Source organism: Caloenas nicobarica, chromosome 25 (genome assembly GCF_036013445.1).
Source record: "Caloenas nicobarica isolate bCalNic1 chromosome 25, bCalNic1.hap1, whole genome shotgun sequence".
Lineage (NCBI taxonomy): Eukaryota > Metazoa > Chordata > Aves > Columbiformes > Columbidae > Caloenas > Caloenas nicobarica.
The window spans coordinates 1,973,662-1,995,510 of NC_088269.1; the positions used below are offsets into that span (position 1 = coordinate 1,973,662).

General features: G+C 44.0%; 1 protein-coding gene across 3 annotated transcripts; it reads right to left on the reverse strand.

The window, feature by feature from the left end:
- Nucleotides 1-581: 581 nt before the first annotated feature.
- Nucleotides 582-21,189, reverse strand: GMCL1 (germ cell-less 1, spermatogenesis associated). 3 transcript variants are annotated; one of them, XM_065651596.1, is made up of 14 exons: nt 20,893-21,189; nt 19,924-20,032; nt 17,006-17,102; nt 16,096-16,193; nt 15,497-15,609; nt 14,747-14,812; nt 14,488-14,572; nt 14,170-14,260; nt 13,602-13,742; nt 9,461-9,530; nt 4,234-4,309; nt 3,275-3,420; nt 2,979-3,066; nt 582-1,916 (listed from the first exon to the last, which is right to left on the reverse strand). In XM_065651596.1, the coding sequence occupies exons 1-14, from the start codon at nt 21,075-21,077 to the stop codon at nt 1,788-1,790; spliced, it is 1,494 nt and encodes a 497-aa protein (XP_065507668.1). In that variant the 5' UTR covers nt 21,078-21,189; the 3' UTR covers nt 582-1,787. The 3 variants fall into 3 exon arrangements, with proteins under 3 accessions (XP_065507668.1, XP_065507669.1, XP_065507667.1); XM_065651597.1 differs by having other exon boundaries at nt 14,170-14,245; nt 19,909-20,032; XM_065651595.1 differs by having other exon boundaries at nt 19,909-20,032.
- Nucleotides 21,190-21,849: the final 660 nt, after the last annotated feature.

Here is a 21,849-nt window from a genome sequence, read left to right on the forward strand (position 1 = left end):
ATGTGTTTGGGTTTCTGTGCTCCGCTCCCTCCTGCACTGAGCCGCTCCATCCCCATCCCGAATCCCTGGGTCTGTCCGCGGGGAAGAAGCACCAAAGCTGGGAGGGGATTTATTTCTTTGAACTGAGTCAAGGGAAGGCACCAGGACACCAGAAACCAAGGGAAGGAGTCAGTCATGTCCAGAAAAAATTATCAAGATGAGTTTGACATAAGCTCTTGCAGGACCCAGACCTAAACGGGAGGTGCTCAACCCTCAGCACAAACCCATCAACCCACCACCAAAACACAGGTTTCATTTCCAACTACATAAACCCAGGTATTTTAATGTAACCCTTTTGTTCCGCCACGAACGAGCAGCCCGTATTTCTTTCCACTGAATCAATGAGTTCTAAAGACTTGGTGCTTCTAGGTATAAAAAGACAAACTGCTTACTTAAATATCTAAATATTTGATGCTGTAGTAGGGGAACGCCTTAAAATGCTTCTGCTTCCAAAGAAGTATGATACAGCGCAAGATGACAGAGGTGCATCCATGGGCTAATTCCAGGAGAAAAAGCTATTAATTGTAGAAAAGGATGGACACTTGAGATCATTTATTGACAAGTTGCCATGTTTTTCCATCTTGCCCAACACATTTTTATCCTTGTTATAAAGTACAAATGGTTTTATACTTTTCTGACAACATTAAAAAAATAGGCTACTAAAGAGGCAAAATTCCCACGTTGAATCCCAAAATCCTGCTGTAGGACTTCAAAATTCAAATAGACAAACATAAAACCCAACAGACAGAAAAAACGAATGCAGTGTACCTCTTACACTCGACTCCTTTGTCAAACCAACGGAAGGGAATCCCTTGTTCCCGGCTCTTCCTTTGGACCCTGTGACCTCACTTAACTGATGGGAAGTTTGGTAACGCATACAACTCAAAAGGCACTCGGAGGTCACAAGTTCCTGAGCTAAAACGGGATATATTCCCAATGTTACGGTTGAAACAAGTCACAAAAAACAATGTTTAAAAGGTGGTGTTTGGTTCACGCGAGTATAGTAAGTAGAATCCTGGCTGAAAGCTGCTGCTGTGTCACAGACTCAAACGATGGTTAGTACAGAGTGTTTTCAGCACATGGAAAATAATAATTCACTTATCACCATCCTTATTAGCAAATTCATGTGCTAAAAAAAGGTAAATATTTGCTGCAACGTTAAAAAAGTCCAAGAACAAGAAAGAAATGTATGGGTGTGAGATGCAATAAAGGCTTAAAAACCAGCAGGTTTGAAAGTCGGTATAGTTCAACAACTAACAGAAGTTGACAGGCAACATTTACACAGATGTACTTGGCCCTAATGGAAAAGGACCACAAAATTAAGCAGAATATGGATCTGGTATTTACAGATCAGTTGTTAAAAAACCCAAAACCAACACAAAACCCACACGTCCTATCACGTGTGCTCCGACTCCAACAGGTAAACTCGTAAGATGTTCACACAAACTCCCTATTTCCAATTTGGCTCAGTTTTCGCCCAGAGAAATAAAAGTGTAACATTTCCCAAACACGGAATGGCTACTGTCTGAAGATGCAGAACATAAATAAGAATTAAAAAAAATACGGTATAACTAGTTTTGGCCTAGATAATTTCTGATCTTCTCTTCAGATATGCATAGGAGTATACTAAGGCCATAGATATATCAGCTACAGTGTAAGGCCTTTGTTTCAGAGCTCTGTGCGTCAGCAAGGCAGGTAACGGAAAGCAGAGAGTCCTACAAGCGCTGCCGTGTTCCACTGGAGAGGGCTCAGGTTTCCGAATTCTCTGGCAGCGCCTCACCCTCGGTTTTCTTCTGCGGCGACGTGTACAAGAAGTTACAGCAGACGTAGAGCGGGAAGATGAGGAGCCTGCTGTCCAGGTTCATCACCACCTGCTCCTGTAAAGCAAGTGGACATTCGCGCAGTGAGCAATGCAGATCAAAAAAAACCACACGAGGTTGATACCAACAGTCGTTCTATAATATTAATTACTATAGATTAAAAAGCAGAAGATAAAAAAATCCCCAAGATAGTAACTCACCTTAAGCAGAGGTTTTATAACACTAACACTGATAAGATATTTTCAAAATGTTTATAACCCTTTGCCCCAGTGCTGCCAACCAAAGAAAACAGAACCGTAGGAAATGGCTGAGCAAACTTCACCTTCAGGCACCCCGGAGAGAAAGGAAGACTCTTCTGCCACCAGCAGTTTCAGGAGATTTAACCACCCAGGCAATCCAGACCAGCAAATTACAGTTGGTTGGTAGGAATTGGTTTTACTCCAAGAACTGGTTTTGGGGTAGCAAAATTGAAACTTTCTCCTAACAGTGAGGATGGCATTTACAAGAAAAAGTTCTCTATTACTCACCATCTACATATCACTGCTGACTAGGACTTAAGAAACTTGATGACCAAGTCTTTCACATTCCTTACTAAATTCTGCCACATAAGCGGAAATGGGCACATTCTCTTCAGAAAACTCCACTCCTCTCTGACGCTTTTATTTATGTTTTTAACAGAATAATAAATACCACCCTTGAACAATATGCAGACGTTCTTTTAACTCTTCAGCTTATAATACAACAGTCTTCAAACAAACTTCAAATTTGCCTCTAAATAAGCAGGAGGCTGCCGGGCACGTTCTGCGGACGGGTAATCTCAGCAGCGCTGGGGAAGTCGTTGTCCAGCCGAGCACGACCCCACAGCAGAGCTGCAGCAGCACCACGGGACCCGATCTCACTATTATCAACCTTATGAAATCCACACTATCCTACTCTAGTTACACTTCATGAATCAGCTGTATCTTCCACCACATCTAAAAGGAACGCTTGAAATTCCACATACGCAATAACAACAAGAAGAGCAACTTATCTTCAAAAGCATCGTTGATTTCTCAGCATTTGTTTCATGCCTTGGACTCCACAATTCAAGTTCAACAGCTCAAAAATCCACAAACATACCTGGTCCTTCTCAAAGGTTAGGATCTGATATCCTGTTGCTCTACTGCAAATGATTTTCCCACTGCTATCAAAAGAGGCCAGACGTAACCTAGGGACAGAACAACACTTAAATTACTTAGTTTCCCAGAGCTTAGTTTTCCAGCTCAAAGAGTTTCTCCCAAGGAGACAGAATAACATTTTCAAAGCTAACCAGCTTGGTGGCAATGAAACTTAACACAAGCACAGATGGAAAGATGTAGTTACGGGAAGACATTTTAGCATCCACGGCAGGGTCTGCCTCGGTGGGCAGGGTTTACCTGAAGGCGATGTTCCTCCGAGGCTGCAGGCTGACCGATCCGCTGCACGGCTGATTCAGCGTGTTCCGCTTGAAAATGATGTAACGGTTGGTGTAAGTAACAAGCAGGTCAAAGCCAAAGTTGAAGCCCGTCCACCGCCAGCAGTACTGAAGAGAAGTAACAAACCAGGTTATGACATGAATAATAAGTGTCACTTCTCCAATAAATCACACTGGGGAGTGGGATTCTCAGCTAAAGGGATGTGTGGTGGTTCCTGGATGCTTATTTGGAATATAACACATCTTGGTAGGCAACCACGCACTTCAGCGGCCAGCCTTTGTCTTGTGTAGTTGTCTGTCTGCAAGCTCAGTACCAGCTGCCTTCCAAACGTACAAAAATACATTTAACATTCGGGTAACCGGTGCTGTATTTGTGAGCAGCACTTCACCACAGGTCCTGTTCACGCTCAGAGCACTCCTGGGAGTACAACAGCCTTACGTTTGGTGACTTCAGTGGGAAAAAAATTCATGTTTCCTATTTTTTCACAAGACCTGTTACCTAAAGACACGCACGTGTACATGGAACACATGGGGGTTCTGGCTGTGGCTGTTCTACATTTTATCTAGAAAGCTTCTTTTTCCAGTTTAAAAAAAAAAGACACCAGTGATCACGGGTATATTTTAACTGCATGTATTTCACAAGTGTCATGGCTACATTCTCTCCTTTCACACACTACAGGTTTTTCCAAACATGGACTTGCTTGCAGCCCAAGAACACAATTAAAACACTAGATCCTTATTCATGGCAAACACAGCAAGCGTTTTCATCCTTCTAGGGAGAGCAAAATAATTTCTTTAACGTACCATCTCCATTACATCTTCTGGATGAAGCTTGACAATTAAGACCTACATGTTTTGAGAATACAGAACATGTCTAAGACATGTCAGCTCCACACAGGCGTCGCCACGTGCCGTACTTACATCACCATCCTTTGCAAGTTTTCGACCACACCTCATGCTGTTTCCTTCCATTTCCTCTTCATTTAATTCCTGAGGTCTACAAAAAAAGTGCAACTTTAAGGACACTTCACCAGCTTTGTGTGGTACTTTAACGTGTGAAAGGTGAACAGACCTGAGAAAACGGGTCTGACTGTACGACCGACCCTTCTTTGAGCAGAGCTTAGACTGGATGACCTCCCCTTCCTACCTGAACTGTCCCATGAACATCCAACTACTCCACAAAACTGCAACATAAACCCAGTTGACACACCTCGGTCAGGTAGGACTTTTACAAAAGAACCTTTCCGGATAAGAAAATAGTAGCTGCTGCAATGAAATAGTTCTCCTAAAACCCACCAAGTCCTTTTTACACGCAGTGGTCTGACTGGGGAGGCACAAATAACCACAAATAACAGGACCCTGCGGAGCAGCCGTGCTGTGAAAAGCGCCCGCAGATGGTGGAACGTTTCTCAAGCGGCTGGTTACGCAATTTGGCTATAAAAAGTTTACCCCCAGCAATCGCGAAGGGCCACGAGCTCCTGGGTTCTGTCATCCTACACCAACGTGAACTTGTTTCACCCAACAGTTTCCACTGGTGCCTCAATACGCAGAAAAATCTTGCAGAGCCAGCAGGAGTAAAATCAGCCCTGGTTTTCCAGAGGTACGTTACTCACTCTAGACACGATTACATCATTAACCAAATAAGCCACCATTGCCAGAAAGTCTTCAAGTTACGCTGAGGAGAAACGCTTAAAGTGAGTATTATAAATCACAATGAAAGGCAACCCCCCCACGCAAGTTCAATTAAACCACAATATCAAACAATATCCTTCAAGCAAGAAGAAATGCAGCATCTGTTTTCTTCCTACAGCACACACGCCACAGGAACTTGTGGCTACAGCTTTTACGAACAAACTCAGTCTGTGGGCTTTTCGCCTCATTTCTGTAAAAACCAATCCTGGAAGATTAAGTATTTTGTGAATAAGTTAAGCAAATAAGTTAATGATGCTAACCAAATTCATCCAAGAGCCTCCCACGTGCCTTTTCCACATCTTCTAGCTGAACTGGTTATGTAGCTGACCCAAATTCAGTAATGATGATAAAAGATTTATTTCTGTTTAATTAGTAACAAATTTCACAAACATTAGTACGTGGTGTTCAGACAGACATTAGTATTTCTCTCTCTCGGCTCCTTGAGCAGCCTCAGAAGATGCAAAACTCCCAGTTTCAACCACTTGCACTGGCCTAGTGAACAGTCAGGTTATTCTATTTCACACTTGAACGTTGCCAAAGAGACCATTAGAGTAGAAGCAATTCCAGTCATGGACTCGAAAGATCTGTCTTGCATCTGCCATAGAACAAACATTTAATTAAAAAAAAAAGAAGCGATCCACTCTAGCACAACAAGTAAACCTTGAGCAGCTGCAGTTCAAAGTCACAAACTCCAGTATCACACTAAAAAATTCCTGAATTCTGAAGAGTGAATAAAACGTTTAGTCCTTTTAAATGCAAACTACACAGAAGAGAAACATTCTCTTCTCCTCTCTAAAGTTATCAAAAGAGCAAACCACATCACACATTCCGAAGCAATATCATTTCCATGTTGGCAGTCCTGGAATAAGAAGGAGCAATTCTGCTCTGCACCAGGTGGGATATGAAAATAGAGCCTTAGTGCAGCTCACGGGGAGCCGGACTACACAGTCTGTCCAGCTTACTAAGTTTGCATCCTTATCTCTACAGGAAAAAATGTGTTAAGATACTGATACAGGCAGTGAGGGTGAGAGGAAGGGCAGAGCTGGATAAAAGGATGGTCTCACAAAACCTCAGTTCCTTTCTTTTAGCTACAGGTTGGTCAAATGTCCAAAATATTTGTTTTAATACAAGGGAACAATTGCACGTATTCTCTTCTAATATACCAGTTACGAACCAGAGGCCTCTGACCACAGCTTGCCAGGACAAAAAGTGATCTCAGGGCTTCAAATGACATTGATTTTCTCAGAGATCGCTCACTATGGACTAACGACGCTCCAGGTATTAATAACTACAGGGAAGGTCTCCAGGCACCCGTACCCACACCCCCCATCTCCACAGAACACCCTGTTCGAAGACAATTAGTCCATTATTGCCTATTAAACAAATAGTAACCTGGACGCCACCTTGAATCAGTTCGTACACTACTGAAGTCAGAAGCTAAGAAATACTGAGAAGAAACACGACATTTTACTCACTTCTTCCCATTGCCATTAATGCAGGAGTTTCGCAATGAATCTCTTACTCCAGAGTAAGAGATCTGGGCAAAGAGATTCTGCTCTTGAGTAAAACTTCCTCTGCCCGAGACTTTCAGTTTTAGCCGTCTCAAAAAAGAAAAAAAAATCCCATACTGCAAAAGAGCAAACTAGACAAGCAAGAAAAACGTGGTAAAATACTCTGCTCGTTGCAAGAATCACTGAAATCATCAGCCCTGTAGTTGAACGTGAAAGTTGCTCCTTTTAAAGCTGGCACGATCCCCACCACCTTCACCGCAGTTTTCTATGAGCTTACTTTTTCAGAAGCATGTACCTCCGACAGCTGACAATTCAAATACTCTCACTGTATTACAGTGAACTACCAAAGCACATCAAAAAAAGCAAATATACAGCCTTATCTTGTGCCAGAATTTTTGACTACGTTAATACTCATTTTCACACTAACTGTGGTTCCCATACAAGCACAATGTACAATCATCTACTATTAGATATGTCAACGACAGCATTACAAGAAAAATCTTCCCAAAACAACAACAGTATCAGAAACAAGCTGTGACTGACCACCTGAGATTAATCTTGAGGAGCTAAAATGATGAGATCCACAATGACGTACTTCACCACCTCCTGAACACTGCTATGGACGAAGAGAACCACTTCTTCAAAATCCTCATTATTTATAGACCAAAGTCAGAGTTTTGGGGATTTTTTTAATGCTATTATAACATAAAAAGGAAATAATTAAGGAAATATTTCCTATATAATACACAATTAAGCCACGGGATGCTGGGGCTAAAGCATAAGCTGTTTCAAAACAGAACTGTCCGTATTTAACAAGACATCTGTTGGTGGCTGGTCATTCAATAACGATCCAGCCAAAACCTCCACCTGGCAAATCCTTAACCGCTCAATGCCGGAGAAGCGCATCAAGAGAACATCCACTGTTCACCCCGAAGGAAGAGGAGGGATTTGTAACTCTGCTGAGCGCTGCACAGACTGCATGGCCTCTGCTTCAAACCAGGACAGCGTTCTTAGGCTTTTCAGATTGCAATTAATACGTGAACCTACCACTGCAATTGAACACGCTCGTCTTCAGAACGGCAAATGCTGGGCTAACAGAACTGATGGAAGAAAATAAAGAAGCTGGTTTATCAGTATATGAAATGTATCAAATATTTTTCAGCTTCCTGATCCGACATTTATTCTCCACAAAGCACATGAAGAACCACGAGAGAAGACAAAGGCAGGAACAGCTCCCTCAGTCACATTTTGGCATAGGTTTGGTATTTAGAAAGAGATTAAGGAACCTGGTTCAATGCAACGTGGCAAAAAGCAAAGCAGAAGGAAAGAAACCAGTTTGTGATCACGCACATACATGTGACATAGGTTAAATCAACGTCCAAGCCACCAGCACTGATAATCCGTGTGGGGCACAGGCTGAGGACACCCAGCTACGCCTTCCGCACAAACACCAGTGCAGCCACCTGCAAATCTTTGAAAGGGCACAGAAACGTGGCCGTTGTCGTGGAATTTCCTCAATGGCAATGCAATGCCAACAGTGCAGCAAGGAGAAAACACAGGACAACTGAGAGCACAGGGTCTTAGCAGGGGAGAAGGATGAGCTGCTGGGGAAGGGCCGGAGGTGCTGGCAGTGCAGAGAACTGCCAAAAAACACAGGGTGAAATTCGAATGGAACAAGGCAAACAGGGCACAGGGTGCTGGGCCCTGCTGGGTGCCGGGCCCTCGGTTGCTGCCTGGGAGGCTGGGATGGGACAGGCAGGAACAAAGGTTTGCGTGGAGTGTAGGGGAAAGGGAGCTGGGGGTCCTGGGGACAGCAGGGTGACCATGAGCCAGCACTGGGCCCTCGTGGCCAGGAAGGCCAATAGGACCTGGGGGGGATTAGAAGGGGGGTGGTCAGTAGGTCAGAGAGGTTCTCCTGCCCCTCTACTCTGCCCTGGTGAGACCTCATCTGGAATATTGTGTCCAGTTCTGGGCCCCTCAGTTCCAGCAGGACAGGGAACTGCTGCAGAGAGTCCAGCGCAGCCACGAAGATGCTGAAGGGAGTGGAGCATCTCCCGTGTGAGGAAAGGCTGAGGAGCTGGGGCTCTGGAGCTGGAGAAGAGGAGACTGAGGGGTGACTCATTCATGGGGATCAATATGGAAAGGGGGAGTGTCAGAAGGATGGAGCCAGGCTCTTCTCGGTGACAACCAATGACAGGACAAGGGGCAATGGGTACAAACTGGAACACAAGAGGTTCCACTTAAATATGAGAAGAAACTTCTTCATGGTGAGGGAGCCAGAGCCTGGCCCAGGCTGCCCAGGGAGGTTGTGGAGTCTCCTTCTCTGCAGACATTCCAACCCGCCTGGACACCTTCTGTGTAACCTCATCTGGGTGTTCCTGCTCCGTCGGGGGGATTGGGCTGGATGAGCTTTCGAGGTCCCTTCCAATCCCTGACATTCTGGGATTCTGTAATTCTGTGACCCTGCATGAACAAAAAATGACAAACTGCCTCCAGGCCACAGTTACAGTGCACCGCGGGCTCCTGCCCAGCTTGCCCAGGGAAGCAGGACCGAAAGGCTCCTTCCCACCTGCAGTACTTTTCTTAAAGCTGTCCTTAAAACGCAAGGCTAATAGGTTACTCTGTCACAGCCTCAACACATATTTCAAGGCAAAGTACCGGTGAGAAGCATTAACCAACATAAAAGAGAATACAGAACATCCCTGCCCCGTGTTCACCTCTGGTCACGTTATACAAGTTTTCTATAGGTCTGCTGTTCAAAGGAGATCGGCCAGTCCAAGGGAACAGATGGTTCCGCAGAGAACAGCAGAGTTGAAACCCCCTGATTTGTGCTTCCCCCCCGCTCCTCTTAACGTGAACTCAAAAAGTTAATCATGTCAGTATTTATATGAGAAGAAGGTTTCTAATTTAAGAAAGGAATAAAGGAAAGCCTGTAATATACCTACCCAATATCATTGTCTTGTTCTGCTCTGAGCATGGCAAACCACTGCTGTTTGTAAACAGAGGACAGCCATTCTAAAATTAAAAAAAAATAAATAAGCTTGGTGTTGTCTTTGGAGCTGGGAATGGGGATATTCATAAACATTTGAAATATAGAAATAAAATTACATTGAAACAATAAAATTACACTTATTAACTGGATGGCCTATGCAAACCCACCACTTGTGTTATTCATCTCCAGGCCCCAACTCCCAAGCAGCAGCACAGATAAAAATCAACACCTAACGATCAGTAACTCAGGACCACGTTCGTCTTATCGAGTGTTCGCGATTGCCAGAAGTGATGCAACTCAACCCGTTTTCTCAGCGTGCAAAGTTCTGTTTTGCCGAGGAGCTTGTTAATGAGCTCCTGAGAGAAGATGATGTTTTCTGAATCCCCAACAGGATTCTACACAAGTTAAACAAGAAGAAAACAGAATCAAAGGATAAAGGAAACAGAGACTTATCACAGATATGGTAAAAACGAACAGAAATTATCCCCTACCAGGAATAAACATAAATCATGCCTTCCTGTGAGAACACCATAAAGATTTTATCGGCTGTATTAATTTAACAGTTGCAACCAGGAGATAAATCAGAACAAAAACTTACAGCTTGCAAGTCAGTTACACAAAAGGGATCACAGGCACCCAAAAGCACAGTGTGTAAGTTCTTCTCAGTGGAGATAACGACCAGAGGCAAGTACACAAGGTCACGTACGAGAACAAACTCAATGGGGATGACAGGAGCAGTGAGAACCACTGTTACCACGAAAACACAACAGGTGGGTGATGAAGGTGACAGCGGGAGAGGGGAGATCACAGCACCGAGATCTCCCCAGAAGTCCCAGATGCAAAAACTAAAGCCGGGCCTTGCCCTGCTAACCCTGGAGTAAAGATTCAGACTGAGATAAGACCAAAATGGGCATTAACCAAAGTACAACAGAAAGTATAAAAATGAGTTAAGGAAAACCACACAGGGAAGGAACAGAGAATGAATGTGCTAGAAGGAAAAAAATAACAACAATCAGGAGATAGAGCATCTTCTCTAGTTTTGTATATGTACGTATCTATTTAATACACCATATTCCAACTGCAGCTGAACAATGAACACTTGGCTAGAATGATTTCTGTCTCTTACATCTCTTCTATGCAAACAAGAACTCCTAACATAGTATTGCAGTTTTCTCCTGCAGGTCCTGTGCAGGCATAGGGTGTAAAAAAGTAGTAATAATTACATGATTTCTTTCAACTACTCAACATGATTTCCTTCTTTACCTTCTTGAGAACAATTTCACCTAATCTAAGAGGTTTCCGCTACAAAACAAACCACCCAGCAATTCCACCTGTGCAGACTTGGGTGCAGTGCAATCACCTGAAATACTGGATGCTGGCAGCAAGTAACCTTTGCAAAAGCTTTTTATTTATTTATTATTATCATTAATCAGTGGTAGAGCGTAAACATCAGATACTCTTCCTGCACTAACCACACACTCACAAACTCTCATCGCTCTACTTTCCCTCTGTACGACTACAAATCAACCCTGTATCAGCGTCTATCACAGCTCAGGAACTGCTTAACTAGGAAAGAGAAAACATTTTGCTGTCTAGCACCTTGTGAACTATGCAAAAATTACACATTCTTTTCAAAAAAGCACAAGCAAATCAGCCTCAAAGTTGCCATTAATCTTGTAACGATTTAAGAAAAACATAGATAGAAGGCTTCTGGGTTTGAGTGTGGACACAGAATTTATTCACGGGAGAACACTAAGGGAACGCTGCCCATGGCAGTGCTGATAACAGCAGCAACATTAAGAGAAGGAAATCAAGTGCAGAACTAAAAATTTCTGGTTTGCGACATCTTATTCACATGCTGACAAAGCCACTTCACAGGGAAATAATCCACAGTTCTCCTATGTCATCATTAAATTAAGGATCTAAAAGGTCTTTCACCCCAAGTTAACGTATTTTTTATTACAGAATGAAGCTTTACACTTGGGTTATAATCTGTGCCAATATCGATCTTAAACAAGATAGATTATATTTACTTTACACATCACTTAAGCATATAAAATCTCACATGTCAAAGATGAAATGTCTTTTTCCGGGTTGTTTTATGTGTCATATAAAATGTTTTCAATTGCTCAAGGTCCAAACCTGCCCCATCTACCGGACACAAGGGACCGAGCGTCACCAGCACACAGCTCGCAGCACTGGGCGATGCGCTGCCTCCACCTGCTGTTCAAACAGCATTTCAAATAGACATTTTCAGCACAGGATAACCAAGTTCCTTCATACTTTACTTAGAAGCAGCGCAGAAGACATTCTCCATCTCTTACAGTATTAATTTAAACCAGAACTGGGAGAAGGAAAGCCAGGACATTCAAGCAGTGGGAATTGTCCGCTTGCGCTCATGAGATAGACGGATTTCTAGCGAGGAAAGGACGTCACCCCCTCCCCACGGGTACTCCCATCACAGAGTCACAATTCAGGTTCTGACAGCCACATTCTTCGAGAATTTCAGAGAGAAAGAGCTGCTCAAGGTTGTCCAGACATTCAGCTACAAAGAGCAATTAACCCATTATTTCTGGCACAGACAGGGTACAGCAGGACAAGACAGACAGTAAAGTGTCACTCATACATCATCTTAATGGCAAGGAAAGGGTTTCAAAAGCATCTAACAATTTGATCAGGCTCTGAAGAAGTATCCTGATGAGTCTGTTTTGGCATTATATCATAGTTGTGTTGACATCTATAGCAGTATAGAAGGAAAAAGCCAATATGAGATGAAAAAGAAATTAATTTTACAAGAAGAGAGCAATGTAACTCAAAGGGTAAATTATCTACATGTGACAAGAGTCCAAAGCGACCCCCAAGGCTACAGATGACAAGAACGCAGATGTCAAGAAGTTACAAATAGGAGTGATAAACAGCTCAATAAAAGCAGGCTTGACTTTTGGCAATTACACCTAAAACCAGACATCACAGAGGCACAGATGAATGGACAGGTACCGCACGGACAGATATAAAAAAAGAGCAAAGCTGTGTACGTGAGAGCTAGGGAAAAAACCAAAACACGACAAACACCCACAAACCAAAAAAACCCCGAGGTGTCACTGTTAAGATGCCAAATTCAATGCCAAGATTCAACTCTGATAAGGGAACCCTGAACACAGTGAAATACAGAGCGAGGACACCAGGAACGAAATTCAAAGGCAGAGCATGAGGTGTCCGAACACTGTGACAGGGAGCACAACTCACTCTGAAGGGAAAAATAAAAATGAATTTTAAAAAAAGGAAAAAGAAGGAGCAGCAGGTGTTTCACATGATAAAAGACATGAATGAGAGTGGAAAAACATTTTCAAGTGCGAGCCCAACTTGAGAACTCATTTCCAGCCTTACTCATGTATCAGCAGCCAGGTTTACAGAGCTCCCAAGCAAAGAACAAAGCCCAGCTCTGAACTCAGACTTCAGCAGCAAGATGATAATTTTTATTTTTTAGTGATAATGTAATGTTAATAGCAGTATTCTGTAATAATATTAAATGGCATTTCACTCCATGGGCTCCAAAAAACACCAGGACCTGGAATGAGGGTGTATTTTACACAAGTCAAAATGCAAATAAAAGGACAAGAGCAGAATACATAAATACCCTTTCTCCTCCACAAACATCCTAAGTATCTGTTACTAAATAACACTTGTCTTTGAAGATGGGAGAAGAGTTCACAGCATTTTCATTTTCAGGTATTGTTCCAAATCCTATCAAAAACTACCCAGCTCTTTTTAGAAAGCTAATGGCTAGAAAACAGTTGAGTCATAGCAAGTCTTGCTCTCTTAAAAGGAAAGGTGTTTTGGTTTTTTTTGCACTTAAACATTGGTAATGTACTAAGTATTGATTATAGAGTATTTTGATAAACTGACTGATCAGCACAATGCTTAACGCACCTACGTGTGTGTCTATTAAGACTTTTATGCGCATAAATTTAATATTCGGCCTCTGCTGAACCTTCAGCCACAACTGAAATGTTGGAGATAAACGCGTGAGCGATAAGACCAGCTGCTCTGCTGGGAAAGGCCCACAAAGCCAGTTCAGCCGAGTGTTCACTCACCTGGGGGTATCAGGGAATCTCTCTCCACAATTCTGGCCGATGCCAAGTCACTGACGATATACGGTAACCTCAAGTGTGCGAACACCGGCAGGAACACGCTCCCCTGTTCCGATTCCAGGAACGCAACGTCACCCTCAAAATCTGCAAGACACAGCACCTGTGTTACCATTTCTTTTCCTAAAGATTTTCCAGACCCTATTTCTATATGAGACTGAGTTTTAACTTGGTGATCAGATGCAGTAAAACATCTTTTGCACTAAAATTAATAAATAACTTACATTCAAGTCCCTTCAGCAGAAACGTTAGGCCAAATTTGAATTATACTAGTGTCTTCTACTGAAAAGGCAACAAAAGCTTATCCTAACTGAACAGCAGCAGAAACAACAAAGCAAAAATAGTGATGGCGTCTGCTCACTTGAAAAATACGTGGACAAAACAGTGGCAAAGCTCTCAGCCTGCTGCTGGGGATGCTGGAAAACGGGAGGACGCTTGGAAGTGAAGGAAGACTATTGTATTTTAATTCTAACCCACGTCTTCCCCAAAGCAAGGCCGTGCCGATCAATCCTACCTTTCATACGCTTGGCAAACCAGGCATCAGCTTCAGCGAGGAGTTGTTTCAAAGAGCCGTTCCAAGAAGGCACTAGCTGGAGGAACATCCACTGGGTCAAACAAACAAACCCGAGTGAGTTAATTCAAGTTTTCAAATAAGTAACACATGTATTATTAAAGGGCCATTTTCATAATGCATTAATTCCTACAAAGATTCCAATACTCTAATAAATACTTTCAGTAAATACCAAAAAGGGTAAAACTCTCACCATGTTACAAATGTTACTATTTATGAGTTCAACTTGATAAAGCCCCAGTCGGCCCCTTTGCCACATACCTTTTTGAGAGCAGTATACACATCCATTTCCACTTGCATTACAAACAGGTTAGAAGAACTAATCAGCTGTTTCATGAGGTTTATGCTGGAAAAAAAAATAGAAGAAAATCATAAGACTTCTACGAGACAGTACAGATAAAACCAAGCAAGAAGCTAAGTAACAACCAACCACCAAGAGCCTAGAAAGTTATTCGTAGTGAGTTATATACTTTGAAATAAATTGTACTTCAACACTGAACGTTAATTGAAGCCTGAATACCTGAGTTCTTTGAAGAGTTCAACACTCTGGTGAGTCATCAGGTTATTCAAGAGCCATTCAAGGCACCTGCATTAAAAGCAAGGAATTATTACCTTCCTTTTTTTCTCATATATGTCAACATTTCTGCAACGGTTGCTCAGGCTCTCAAAGCCTGGGTAGGTACCACACGATTTTGAAATAACTGCTTTAACCCGAGACATGAATGCAGAAAAATATGCAAAAGCGTTATTTCAAAACCAAGTTTACCACAGAATTTTCTGAAACTCTTAAAGTGGTATTTAGTTTCATTCAGGGTACGGTGCAAGCTAAATTCAAAGTAATGCCACAAAAAGCACTAAGCACACACTCTCTCCCAGCAGAAGGAAGCAGTTTGCACTAACCTCAGCATTCTGCTCCCAAATGAGTAATTATCCCTCCTAATTAAGATAAAGTTAAGCTTAAGCTCTGCACAGTAAAGCAGCTTTGTGATAAAACAGTCAATGATCACACGTATTATTTCATTGTCACACTGAAGACCAAACATATTGTCTTTACTGATGCAATTAATTCATCCACAGCACAGGCCATTCGATCTACTATAATCTACATGAATTTGAAGGTAATTGATTATAGTAGAAATTAAAAAACTAAATAGGAGAAGGAGAGCCTGGGCCAGATAGCTTTAAAAAAAAATAACTTGGGCGTTACTGTTTGTAAATTCACACTTTTAATTAGCAGCGTACAAAGCAGCTTGGAGAAAGTAATTCTTACTTTTTCTTCACAGAGGCTAACCCGTACGTCTCCGCTGAATTATAATAACCACACACAGTTTTTGCATTAATGGTTTCCTTCATTGTTTCACCACATCGCTGGATTAAGCCATCCTGCGGGGAGGAGAAAACCCACAAATATTCAGCGTTTTAATTTACTAACAGGATATGTCAAAGATTGTGCAGTTCATACAAATGTTCATGCCCGAACAATTACCCAAGTCACACGGGCTACAGTGACCTACGCTACACGATCCAGAAAATTTAAAGCAACATTCTTCAGAAAAGTACATTTTTCTTAAGAATATATCACATGAAAGAAAAGCTTAATAAACACCCTCAGGGTAGAACAAGTGAGCTGTTAAAACATATTTTATTCTACTCCTAGATACGATTCTCAAAGCAAAACTTAATATTACAACTGAATCTTAGTCACAGCATTTTAAAACAAAACGACTGCATTACGTTTGGGGTTTTTTCCCCACTTAGTCTGAAAAGATGATTCATTGCTCTGGGTGAAACAGTGCACACGTGTGAGTATATACGAACTGTTATCTTTAGCTAAAAAGAAAACAAAGATACGGCAGATTTGTTACTTACGAGCTGCAGCATGCAGGCTGCTGCGAGAAGCGCAATGACTCGGCTGGGTTTTATTAAGACATCATCTCTGTACAGTGAGCCAAAAGCCACCTGGAGAGCTGAAAAGACACAAATATCAAACAAATATGGGGCACGGAGTACGGATAACTAAGAGAATCCTCAAACAGAACCAAACCACATCAGTGCACACGTTCTCCACTATCTTTTTTGCTCGGGATAAAAAGCTCAAGCACACACAGAAGCTGAAAACACAGACCACAGTGTTAACTAATAAAATACAGTCCTTTTCACCATTTAAGCAAAATATTCACCTTAAACAGCCACCAAGCCACGGGATGGGGCAATGTGGAGAGCGGGAAAACTCAATGAAAAGCAGCTAAACCTTGTGATCCTCCCCTGCGACTGATCACTGGTGTAACGTTGAGATATCGCTATGATGCTACAAGTTCCTCTGTAATTCTTCTGGACAACACAACTACTTCACTCCGCAGTGCTCAGAGCCACAAAACCCATTCTGCCCAGTCCCGCTGGTGGCCCTGGAGCTCCCACTGGAGCTCCCACTGGGCAGCTTTTGGAGCCCAGACGGATGCAGACGCGATTCACGCTCCAGCGTGTGGGTCTCCACAGGAGTTCCTGACATTGATCTCGAGAGCCCCGAGGATGAAACCACAGGACAAGCGGCTGCGTTTGAGCCGCGCTTCCCAGCTCCGAGGTGCAAAGATGAATTCAACTCCACTGGTGAGCCCAGTCAAGCTCAAAACTGAATGAGCACAGAACTCGTTCTCTCAAGTTTCTTATTTAGTAGTTTGAAAATTATATTTTAATTTTTTTTTTTCCCAGTTATTTTTTGTCAGGTTCAGCTTCACCTCTACGTTCAGTGTTTATGTTAAAATAAAAGGTTCCCACTTACCTTCTATATCAATATTTTGGTCAGGAATCTCCAACTCGATGACATTCATATTAGATTCTTTCCAAGATCCACTGAACATACTGGAAAAGTAGCCTGACTATATGGGGGAAAGATGAGAGCAAAAGAACTCAAGTCAGAGATTTCATTCAAATGAGAACTGTCAAAAGCAGCACATGGAACAAAAAATCATTAATATTTACCTTTATGCAGAGCAAAATGTATTAAGGGAACCTTTCACAAGCTAAAACATTCTGACATACTTGAGAAAGGGCTAATTGTAGTTGCTCTGTTTCTGAAGGTGGAAACGCGTATAGAAAATTTGGACCATGTGTCTGTAATCAGAGTAACTAAAGAGCTTTAAAGGGCTAGAAAAGCCACATAAGCTCTTTTCCTACAAACCACACCACCAATGGGGATATAATTAGTCCAAGAATTAGGTCCTTAATGTTATCAATGGACAACAAATCCTGCAGGCATTAGGAAATGCCAGTTTGGGTATTGGGGGAAAAGAAAAAAAGCATGCAAGACATACAAATTAATGTACAAGGTTGTAGTCTCATACCAAGGACACATACACATACACCATTTATGTAAATATACCTTTTATTATAAAGTGTAAGGCATATAAAACTAGAATTTGATAGGTTTCCATCCCAATGATGTGAAATACACTGCTCTACTAGGATTCATGATTTTCCTTCTCAGCAGCAGATGTGCCCATTATGAGATGCTATCACTCACTGAAGTTTACCTGAGAGATCAAAAAAATAAAGTCTATTTGTACAGCACCATATTCCCTGACCCCTTGACTCAGCATTTCAACTCAGGGTGGCAAATCAAATAAAATCAAAATTGCATTTTACGTTATGTAAGTATTTCTATACCTCCAGCACATCCCCTAACTCCGATGACACACAACACGCTGCTCTCAAAACCAGGACCTTATTCATCGTACCAGTCCTCACGAGGCTACCTTAGCTCTGCCAGGAAGATCAACTCCTCAATTTCATGAGAATTCATAATTTTAGTAAAGAGCATCAGAAAAAGGAAACCCTCCGTTTCTCTGGTTTGCTGCTCACGGGTAGGGCAGCACTTCACTGTTCTTTATCAAATTAAACATAGGAACAGAGACTCGGGACGCAGAAACATTCAGACCGAGTTAGTCTGCTCAACAAGGCAGAGATGGAGTCAAAATTTCATTTAAGAGTAATTTAACTTCCAAAATATTTTACCTATAGTAACATAATTCCAACGACAGAGCATGAAATGAAACAGAGCGGTTAACTTGAGCACAACATTTCATCTCACGAGAACATCGCTTGTACAAGGCCCCTACAGAACAAATCCTCACTTTTCAAAGCCTGTTAAAAAGCATCCACGGAAGTGATCAATAATCAGTTTTAGTCATCAGCCCACTAGCTTCACGAACTTGAGACGCAGCAACGACAGGATCACAACAATTAATAACGCCATCGCCAACCAGCCTAAGGAAGAACCAGCAACGGGCCCACTCTGTTGATGCTGCACAGCCCAAGTCTGACCGTCCAACCCGCTTATATTGCCCCTTTGTTAAACCAAGTGTGACAATTAATGCCGTATCTGCAGCATCCTCCTCAGTCACACACACCTTGGGCTAGCCACAAGTGATTTTCCTGCCCTTGTTTTATGCTCTCTAAAAGGTTCTAACACATGCAAAAATAAAGGGCTTTTTCCTACAAGAAAGCAATTAAATTTCCCTCAATGCAGCCAACACAAGTAATTGCTGTACCTGCACTGCGATCATGGCTTTAACACAACAACAAAATCAAGAATTCATTTCTACCATCACTTATTACACCACAGAAACTGTCTTCAAACTGCTGAGCATCTCACAGTGACACCTGCACCGTGTAACACACGGAATCATTTTGGTTGGACTAGACCCTTTAGATCATCAAGTCCAACCATAACCCAACTCTAGCACTAAACCATGTCCCTAAAAACCTTATTTACACATCTTTTAAACATGAAACTGCTTTGTGTTTGCCTACAGCTACCAAAGTAGTGCACGTTTTCAGGTATGGTACCTCATGTTGCGTCCTCTTCCTGCTTCAAATAAATTGCTTCCAAGGCCAGACTCCCCCTTTAACGTCAGCAGCACAACTGAATTAGACATTTCAACACAGACCCATGGTTTCTCCCCACTTCTGTCCCAGGAAAAGTAATAAAGGGAACAGACTGTAAAGTTAACAGTACCTCTTCACTCCCAAAAAGTAACACAAAGAACTTCACCTTCACAGAAGTCCAAAATAAAATGCTGGTAGAAACAGCATCTTTTTTGCAGGGATGCACTAAGATGTGTTCCTTTCCAGAGCTTCTGTACACACCTTCCTCAAGAAATAACGAATACATCAATTTCCACCAAGAAATAACAAATACAGAGACCTAGCTCCAGCAATTTCACTTCAGGTTCCTACACCCGAGTCCCAACGAACAGTAAAACTGAACCGGGCCAGCACGTGCTTTACAAATCCATTCTGGAAGCGCCTTCTTTGCTCTGCAATAACATTAACATCACAGGAGACTCTCAGTCATTTGTTTAGCAAACAAGAACGTGCTCTCAGGACATCAAAAGACAATTTTCAGGGCTGTTTGCACAACGGATGTGCCAAGGTTAAGACGAGTAGCTTAAAAAAAATTAAATAGAGACAGAAATGAAGAAACTTTTCAAACACGAAGCTCCAGCTACGCTTCCTAACATTACTCTCAAAAGCACAACACAAGCTGATTAACTGTTTGCATCCACAGGAAGAGTGATAAGTCAAAAATATACGGAAAAAAAGAAAAAAAAATCTCATCACAAGATTTACCAGATATTATTTTATTAAAAATACAGTTTCTATTGTAAGAAATAAGTTGCTTACCTGACGCAAATATACCTTATGCAAGTTCCACTCCTCTCCCAGAGCACAAATTTTGATATCGCTGTTCTCGCCATTCAAAAACAGAGTCTGATAAATATACTTAAAAGTGCTTTTCAGTTTCTTCCTACACAAAAAGGCAAACAGAGATACACTCCCTCAATTTTTCCTGTTACAGAAGCAGCACTAACACACACCACAGGGTATTTTTCTCCCCACCCCCGTGGCTCCCCTGCTCACAGAATCACACAGAATCCCAGAATGTCAGGGGTTGGAAGGGACCTCGAAAGCTCATCCAGCCCAATCCCCCCGCCGGAGCAGGAACACCCAGATGAGGTTACACAGGAAGGCGTCCAGGTGGGTTGGAATGTCTGCAGAGAAGGAGACTCCACAACCTCCCTGGGCAGCCTGGGCCAGGCTCTGGCACCCTCACCATGAAGAAGTTTCTTCTCATATTCAAGTGGAACCTCCTGTGTTCCAGTTTGCACCCATTGCCCCTTGTCCTGTCACTGGTTGTCACCCAGAAGAGCCTGGCTCCATCCTCCTGACACTCCCCCTTTCCATATTGATCCCCATGAATGAGTCACCCCTCAGTCTCCTCTTCTCCAGCTCAGAGCCCCAGCTCCTCAGCCTTTCCTCACACGGGAGATGCTCCACTCCCTTCAGCATCTTCGTGGCTGCGCTGGACTCTCTGCAGCAGTTCCCTGTCCTGCTGGAACTGAGGGGCCCAGAACTGCAGACAATATTCCAGTACAGTCTCCCTCTTTTACTGCAGCTGCTACCGCGACCTTCCAAAGCAAATAAGCAGCGACCCCCTCGGACCCATCTCACACCAAACCCACCTCACACCAAACCCTTCTCGTCCCTGCACAAGCCCCCGAAACCCGCTGGGTCCCCGGGTGTCCCAGCCCCGGCCCCACAACCCGCCCCTCAGCACCGCGGGGACAGCGCCGGCCCGCGGCCCTGACAGACCCGCGGCCCCCGGACCTGCGCGGGGTGTTGAGCAGCCGCTCCTCCCGCTCGGCCTCGCTGTCGCTGTCGCTGTCACCGGGCCCCTCGGCCCCGCCGCGCTTCCTCTTGCCGCCCCGGCCGCCGCCGCCGTCCCCGGCCGCCCCATCGCCGCGCGCGGGGCCGGCCCGCCCCCTCAGCACCCGGCTGCTCAGCGAGCCCATCGCCGCTCCAACGCCGCCGCCGCCGCCTCCTCCTCATGGGGCCGCCCGGAGCGGAGCAGCGACGGCGGCGCCTCAGCAACGGCCGGTTGCGGCCATGGCCATGGCGGCGCCTGCGCGGTGGCGGCGGCTGCGCTGGGCGCATGCGCGGGGGAAGCGGGGGCGCCTGCGCGGTGGCGGCGGCTGCGCTGGGCGCATGCGCGGGGGCGGCGGGGGCGCATGCGCGGGGGCGGTGGCTGCGCTGGGCGCATGCGCGGGGCCCTGCGGTCGGGGCTGCCGGTGGGTCGCGGTGCGGCCGGGAAACCCCAAACCGCGACCCAGCGCCGGGCCCCGGCGTCACCGCAGCTCTGCGGGGCGGGGCGGGGAGCGGGAGGAGCTGCCCGGGGGACTCAACGGGGTGAGCCCGGCACGGGATACACGGGCCGGCTGGGGAGGGGCCGGAGGAGCCGCAGGAACGATCCGAGGCCGTGAGGAGAAGCTGCTAAATCAATGTGTATTGTGATGATGTTACAAAGGACGTACCCGTTGTAGGAAACAATTATTTTGCTAATATAATAGGCTCAGGCAGGATCTCTCAGCAAAGCAATTTTTTAATAACGATATTGCAGCCCCGGGTGTTGTAGCTAAAGGCAGGCACACGGAATAGGGCAAAAAGCCCCTGCTTGCATCCCCCCAAAATCCCGGCCGCAATTTCCCTCCCCTGTTCCCCACTGGTTGGTACTTCAGGGTTTACAGACTACCCCGACACCTGCCTCAGTTTGCATACCATACCCTC

What these genes read in the sequence shown, in the direction of transcription:
- GMCL1 (XM_065651595.1), bottom strand. Translation starts at nt 21,077, where the DNA reads ATGGGCTCGCTGAGCAGCCGGGTGCTGAGGGGGCGGGCCGGCCCCGCG. An exon ending in GAACTCTTCAAAGAACTCAG is followed by an intron (nt 14,573 to 14,746) that starts GTATTCAGGCTT and finishes TTTTTTTTCCAG; the next exon opens with CATAAACCTCATGAAACAGC. An exon ending in CGGAGGAACATCGCCTTCAG is followed by an intron (nt 3,067 to 3,274) that starts GTAAACCCTGCC and finishes TTCTGTCCCTAG; the next exon opens with GTTACGTCTGGCCTCTTTTG.